General features: G+C 37.8%; 1 protein-coding gene across 1 annotated transcript; it reads left to right on the top strand.

Annotated features, from left to right (window-relative positions):
• Positions 1 to 775: 775 nt before the first annotated feature.
• Positions 776 to 7,572, top strand: LOC105226640 (sodium/potassium-transporting ATPase subunit beta-1). The gene has a single exon (XM_049448818.1). The coding sequence runs from the start codon at positions 6,053 to 6,055 to the stop codon at positions 7,037 to 7,039; it is 987 nt and encodes a 328-aa protein (XP_049304775.1). The 5' UTR covers positions 776 to 6,052; the 3' UTR covers positions 7,040 to 7,572.
• Positions 7,573 to 7,807: the final 235 nt, after the last annotated feature.

The raw sequence follows: 7,807 nt of genomic DNA, 5'->3' as shown, positions 1-7,807 counted from the left end.
AGAAAGTTATATACTTTATTTCTCACATTTTACATTTAGATGAGATAAAATATTTTTTCGAAGCACATACCTCGTTACTTATACCTTGTTGTTGCTGGGAAGTTTGACAATGTTGCTCAAAACTTAACACTATGGAACCCTAAATAATGAAGAATTAATTTCTATTTGCCAAAATATGCAAAGCAGTGTCAGCTTAGAGGAAAATTTGCACGTGTGAGCAATATTGTTTTTCTAAAAGATGAACTCATGGAACAATAGAAGGCATTAGGCTTATCCAAATAGGGATGGATGAACCATCGGGTACCTGTGAAGTTGTTATGAAAGGAAAAACAAGTGTATGCATGGCACACCGATTGAATTTTGCTTTTTTTTTGAATGGGTTTGAGGTCCAATCCTGTCGCATTCATAAGTATCAAGTGTGCGAAAGGGAATGAGTAATATACATAGTTGTACATACTTATGTACTCGTAAAATGGTTCTATGACTACATTGCAATTGTGTCAACATTGCTGGCACTATTGTGTCACCATTAGTTATGCGTAGTCTCTTTGAAAGAAAAATTTGCATTTTTTATTGTATTTGTAATTCCTGTCGATCGTTTGTAGCTAATATTTTGTTTCAATATTGTTTAATGCAAATATGTATGTAGGTACATATATATTTAGAAATGTATGTACATACATATATGTATGTATGTGTAGAAATGTATATACAAGTGTACATTAAGGTGGGAGTTTCACTGCTTAAAATAATTTTTTTTTATCTATAAGTGTTAGTTTGGTATAATCTGTGCTCTTACGATTTATAGTCATATACATACATACATAAGTACACAGTGAGCCGCTTTGGTCTTAACTAGATAACTATTTTCTTTGAAATAGCAAACAAATTTGCGATGGTGTGAAGCAAACACAAAACTATAAACTTTAGTTACGAAATAAGCAAGTACATTTGCAGCTTATTTAGCCGAATTTATGTTAAGGAAAGTGGGGTGCACCCTAATGGTTCGCAAAAAGCATCGGATGTAAATACAAGGTCCAGAAACGGATTTAGATTTGCAAGGCACGCTATGTCAGCAATATGCCAAAGAGTCCGCTAATAAAATAGTAACACTAGACACAAAAAAAGTGTTCCTATTGTTTCCAATAATGGAAAATTTTGTCTTTGTGCGTGCGTTTGAATCGATACTGTGCTGCCAGCATTAGATGCAAAACGAGTTCAAGGGATTTACACTCACAACGGATGGATTTTACGCACTTTTGTCACACATGTGCGAAATGTAAGAACTAAAATGTTTCACTGAATGTTAAGCATGATCTGCAGTTTTGGGAGTTGCTATAGAAATACTCGCCCGTGTTATTCTGGTTAATGAAAAGTTGAAAAATATCTCAAGTGTTTTCAGTATTCTATGAGCTGACGATCAGAAGACAATTCTGTGGAGATCGCATTCCACAACAAAGAATTTTCGCACGCAAATGGTGTTTGTCTTCATTCGACGCTTTGTTACTTTCACTTTTCATTGACAGTTCTATTGTTCTTGCCACTTGCGGGTTGCCAAGATTTAAAGGGTTGTGCTGCCATCGCGATAGGAAACTGCAGTTTCCCTTTCGATTTGATAGATGAAGATTCCATCTGCTTTGAAGAGAAGCGCGATGCGATGTCATATATCAATTTTGAATTGTTTCCCCAAAATCAACGTGAATTTATATTGTGTTAATTTTTCCGTACTCTCATAAAAATATTCCTGGCAGAATTTGCAAGCGAATTTTATAAAATGACTTCTGCGGAGGAGAGCCCGAAGTTGGATGCATTAGTGTGGTTTTGAATGTGAGGTTTAGAGTTGAACAAACAATTGCTCAGCTTGTAGTTTCTGCATTACTTATTATTTTCTGAGGAGACAGCTGAAAATCTCGCTCCTGCTGTTACTTTGTACACTTTTGGCATAAACCTATTGAAAGGTGTTAAAATACTTGCAGACATTGCAGCAGTTTTTTTCTTACTTTCGTAATGGAAGAACGTTTGTTCAATAAGTATACGAGTTTTCACCTTTTAACACCAAGAAAGTAAAAAGACTGTTTCTCTTGTTGTCGACATTAATTTTGATAAACTGGTGTCGACTAAAATGGTGAGAATTCATAGAAGTTTCAAACTATCGATAGTCGTTATCGTTTTACTGAGAGTGAGTTGCCATCCCCAAATTACTTTTGGAAACGCTGCTGATATGTCAGTCATTACTAAGAACTTAACACGGATCTCTTTTCGTTATGTAAACGTCGCTGTTATATAATATTTACATTTTCGCATACCCTTCACCCCGCCTATAGAAGAACTTAATTTTTATCGTTCAGTTTGTGGAACAGTTATATACTATAGTGGTTCGATGTCGCGATTCCGCAAATGAGCGGATAGTTAAGGAGAAGTGTGCGAAATTTCAACGCGATATCTAATAAACTGAGAGGTTAGTTCGTGAAAACTCAGCCGATGGAGATACTGACATCAACTAAGCTTCATGGAAGCTTAATACACCCTATGCTGTTCGGGGTATAAAATTCGGAAATTTAATGATAAAAATTAGAAGAACTAAAAGTAACCAAGGCATCTTTTAAAGCAAAAAAAATTAGAATCGAACCGTCACATCAGTACCAAATTCGGTATGAGGTAATAGTCTCATGAACAAGTGGCATATACTCGTATGACCATGCAACTCATTCTTATCAACTCTGTGCAATCACAATGCACTATAAAACGTACAAAGAAAAACTCATGAATGTTCGTAATGGCATCGAGGTGATAGCGGTCAGTTTTCGTATGAGCATGTCAACATCCCGAAAGAATCAAATCAAAGTACAGTGACATGTTGAACGATGCACAGACTTTGGACGCAGCAATGTATTCAGAAATGAATAATAGCGCATATAATGTTCTTGCAATGGTACGAGTTCACATATATTCAAATACCATACTCATTTTTTGTTGCACTAAAGTCGGTGTACCATTCGATTCCTCAAACCTAAATTGAGAAGCTGATATTGGAATGAGTGGATTGCTCTGAGTAACTGGTAGTCAAGATTTTATGAGCATTTAATGCATCTTAGTTGTATATGGCAAGTTAGCTAATAATATCGCCTCTAGTAATACAACAATATCAACACCAAAATTATTATAATTGAAATACAAAATACATTCACCATAGGTGCACCCAAAGAGGTATAACTCTGACCAGTTCAATATAATAATGGCTCTCCAAAATTTTTCTAAATTCAAACCGCTATAAATTTAACTTGGACAATTTGAAATATAATTTTTTAATTTATAACCGTGCCCGAATCAGTTCGGGAGTACTATAACGGAAGTGATTGGCATGAGCACTGTGCATAAAATGCATCAAATTTGGTATGAGTACATATTCGCAAGTATTTATGGTTTTGGGGATGCATTGCCAACCAAAGAAAAGTGCATAAGCAATGCCAAAAATGCATTTTAGGAGCACTTATGTACATACCGTATGCCGGCAGCCCCCACCGTGCGCCATTACTGGACGTGAGTGAGTGTACGTAAAAAAGCTTGCAAAAAGCAAAGCATGAGCAAAAATACTTACTAGCATTACAAATGTTTTCTTTGGGGTTGCAATTGCATTTATATGTGTACTCCACAACAGCTAAACAAACAAACGTATGCAGTTTATGTCTCACAGCGCGCAAAATTTTAGGGCTCCAAGTACATAACGCATATACAGGCAAGTTTCGTCATGAGATTGCAATGCACTGCATTGCAAGCCTACTGCTTGGGTTGTTACATAGATTTCGGGTAGACCGCCAGTCCAACAAAGTTTACATCGACCAAACGCAATCAAAGCCAAAAGTGCAACGCCACGCCAACACAAAATGGCCGTTACTGCCACCTATTCTGAACGGTTCTACTCAGCGACATTTAGTCAAACTGCCTTTGGTTGCATGTGACGGCCCAAGCCACAGCGCAGCAATTTATGAATCGATCGCGTCTTCCACGCCACTCATTGGCCTCTGGATGAGCTTGCGAAATTGCAAATAATGAACTTTCCGTGGCGGTTTTGTTTGCACTGAATGCAATTCAGGATTTTCATTTTCATTTTTCTTGCATTCTTGTTAGCAATGCAGCCGCTGCTGCGACAACAACAGCAGCAAAGCATACACGTACGTTCAAGTCAACAGTCTAAAAGTCGTGATCGGCTCAGCGACCGGCACTCACTAATACCGGTCGAACGAATAAGCACAAAAGTAGATATTTATTATCCTTGCATCCTTGCGTATAAACACACATGTAGAAATGACTGGGTGCAGGTTGGTATGTGCTGCGGAAAGCAATGGGTAAAAAGTGAAAATCAAATTTCAAATGCTGAGTCGCTTCGAGGATTGGGCTTCAATTGAAATTGGCCGGCACAACAAAGCAGACGTATGTTGGACGTAAATTGCAATTGCTTTGGGTTGCCCTCATGAGCTGGCGTTTGCATCCCGGCCTCTGCATATATGGAAACAAAGTGGTGTAGCCACCGCGAAGTTTGCATTTCACGAAATGCAATTCGGTGCAGCAGCCAACTTTTCAATTAGAAAGATACGCTGCACTTATTCAGTACAATGATTTTTTCGTCCGCCTTCCGTTCCTTTTCGCCTACCATAAGTACAGTCATCGGCATCGTCGTTGGTGCAGCGGTAAATATTGCATGATGTGCACATATTTCCGCTTGTTAGGCATATTTCTACAATTTTTGTGAATTTCCATGCGTTTTTTTGCATTTTTTTCGTTCTTCCTAATCTTTGGTAATAAGAGCGCATTATCTGCGCTCTGCCAAGTGCATTTGAGTTGCGGGCTGTGATAAGTCTGGCAAACAGCTCCCTTCTCCCGCTTACAGCTTGGCGACTCATGATCTGCGTGCCTGCGTCTCCGTACAGTGCCAAGCACATCCACCGCAATCTATTTTGCATTCGTCGCATCCATGCAACACGGGGCTTTCTGCTGCGTCTGATTCGTGGGTAACCTCGCAAAGTCGAATTTTAATTTATTTGCAACATTATGCACTTTTCGTGGGCTTACAACCATCACTAGTGCAGCAGGCAATTGTAATTATTTCAAGTGCTGCAGCACAATACGATAACGTTAGACTGTGCATTGTTCGGCAGGCGTAAAATCAAAAAATACAAAAGCGGAATTGGAAACTAAAAACGATTTAATGCACTAGGAACTTTTATACTTGCTCACACACATATACTTCCACATACATATAGATAGTGAAACAAAAACCTTGTTTGCTCACATAAGAAAGAATTTTCCTTATTAGCAGTACGTATATTCCTTGTGCAAATGAGGTTATGCCGTCAGCTTTTTCGCACCGATAAACCACAATGGAAATCGGCAATGTTTGAAAAACTGCTGAGACAGAATTCAGTCTGGACTCATTACTATTTGGAATTATGCAGGTATTTTCGTCAATCGATCAATATTAGTGTCATGAATCGAACTTTCTGCACTTTCGGAGGAGCGACGAAAAAAATATATGTATGTCTATCAATTTTGCGGAATCTCTGAAGAGATACGTTTATACTATAATAACCGAAGGCACTCTCTACCTCACTGGAGACGGTTTTTGGTCACGTTAAAATGTCGAACATACGCGACTAAGGATTGAACACGGTTGGCGCTTTGAGCCTACCTCAGATTTTTTGAGGTGGCCAATACAATTTCGGTTCTTCCGTCAGATTCTACAAAAATATGACTGCCGAGATGTTTCAACCGCAGTTTTGCAACAACAAAAGGGCCCTTTGACAAATTGCGTTCGACAGATTTTTGCCTTACTGCATGTCTGGCTATTGGAGAATGTCTAATAAGGATGTCAAGCGAAGCCCGTAGAAGAATCCCCAGCTCGTTCACAATACGATACAATTAGGATAAAGATATAGTGGTGATACAGGAGACGGTCTTACTGGAGCTTATTTTACTAGACCGCAGTAACGTAACCAGCAAAGTAAATACGTTTTAGCAATCAAATGTTCTTCAATATTTTTAAAATAAATAAGTTATGTTTGAGAAATCTGGAACATATGTGCTCGTTAAACGGTTTCGACGCGAAAATGCTGAAAACGCTTTAGCTTTGATAAGTGAGTCAAAAGAAAAAGTCAGCAGCGTTAAGGAACAACCCCCGCAGCGTTCCAAGAAATCTGTTAAGGAAAACAAGGAAAGCAGAAAAGAAACAGTCAATCAACAAGATGTGCAATCGCATAATAAAACAGTCAGTGATACGCCGTTTATAAGAGGAGTGATCTATTGGATAAAAACAATATTATACTATGCAATATTTTATGCGGGATTATCCATCTTATTTTACATTTGCTTTACGATATATAAACTAACGTTGCCAGAGGATGCTCCGCGAGCATCGAAATTGCAGCCTTCCTTAGTGTATTACCCCAACTATGAATCCTATTATCTTAACCGTATATCTTGGAATACTTACGATAAGAAGGACGTTGATCTTATTGTTACCAATATAAATACCTTCCTAGAGAAATTTGGTACGCGTCGCGAGTTCGGTAATTGCAGTGTCAATGATTCTTATGGTTACAAGACTCGTAATCCGTGTGTATTCCTGAAAGTTAACCGAATCGCGGGCTTTCAAGTGGATCCCATTGAAAATGTTCGTGAATTGCAAAGGAGTGAACGTGTTTTAAAGAAAGTCATCGACAGTCTTTCTCCAGATAAACGTAAGGGACGTCTATGGATATCATGCAAATCGAATTCTTGGGTTAATATCGAATATTTTCCTCAATCGCGTTCAATACCCATGGAACAAATAAACACCCAGCAACCCGTGTATAAGACAAATAATGGCTCCTCTTACTCTCAGGGTGATTACGACCATATTGTAACTATACAAATTATAAATATACCACAAGACCAGCTTTTCAATGTTAATTGCAAGATGTTTGCGAAAAATATTGAGAATGATGACAACAATAATCCGTGGATGGGCGGTGTCAGTTTCGACATGATTTTATTGACAGATTAGCATTGAATATTTAATAAAAACATGAGGAATGGCGGATATTTTATGCATTTTTTTTTCAGACTTGTTTTTGAAAACGTTTTAAGAGTTGTTTACATATCCATTTGAAAGGACTCCGCCTAGCAACACACATATTTGACCGAGATTTTCAAAATGGCTGAACTTACCGAAGTATACCTACTGTTCAGAGAACTAGTGAAATTTTTGAAGTTTTAGGTACTTTGGGTTTATATGCATATAGATTCTATATCTTTAAATCTAGCATTTTTTAGTCACAGTGTAGATGTGCAATCGCATAATAAAATATCCCCTCAGTTCAATCAGCTCAATGAGTTTATATTTAAACGCGTTTTCCTCAAAATCCCACGTCCCAAACTTGTTTTCGAAGACAAATCATCCGATCGCTTTGACTGTTTTCTACTAATTTTGTATACTTTGCCCATTAACTTTTTCGATTCAATGAAAAGTGTAGTTTCGGTGGACCAAAAGTCATCTAATTTTGTACAAAATTTTCCCTTTTATTTTTCAAAGTCTGGCATTTTGTTAAATTCAAATATTTTTGTTTTTCACCACGCATCGTGGGTCATTGAGTCTAACATGGTGAGGTCGCATCACCATAGCAGTGGAGGACTATATTTAGTAACGTGATAAATAGAGAAATAATCAAAAAATTTTCACCCGTCCTTTTCTCTCTAAGAAAAGCCGGAGTAAGAATTGGACGATGGCAAAGCCACCACCCACTTTCGGGTGAAATCACGTGAATTTTCGGTA

The sequence above is a fragment of the Bactrocera dorsalis genome, chromosome 2, assembly GCF_023373825.1.
Source record: "Bactrocera dorsalis isolate Fly_Bdor chromosome 2, ASM2337382v1, whole genome shotgun sequence".
Classification (NCBI taxonomy): domain Eukaryota; kingdom Metazoa; phylum Arthropoda; class Insecta; order Diptera; family Tephritidae; genus Bactrocera; species Bactrocera dorsalis.
The sequence above is the reverse complement of the archived record's forward strand: the minus strand, read 5'-3'. Positions and strand labels throughout refer to the sequence as shown.

Bases quoted from the DNA above. Each gene is read 5' to 3' on its own strand.
- LOC105226640 (XM_049448818.1), top strand. From the start codon at position 6,053: ATGTTTGAGAAATCTGGAACATATGTGCTCGTTAAACGGTTTCGACGC.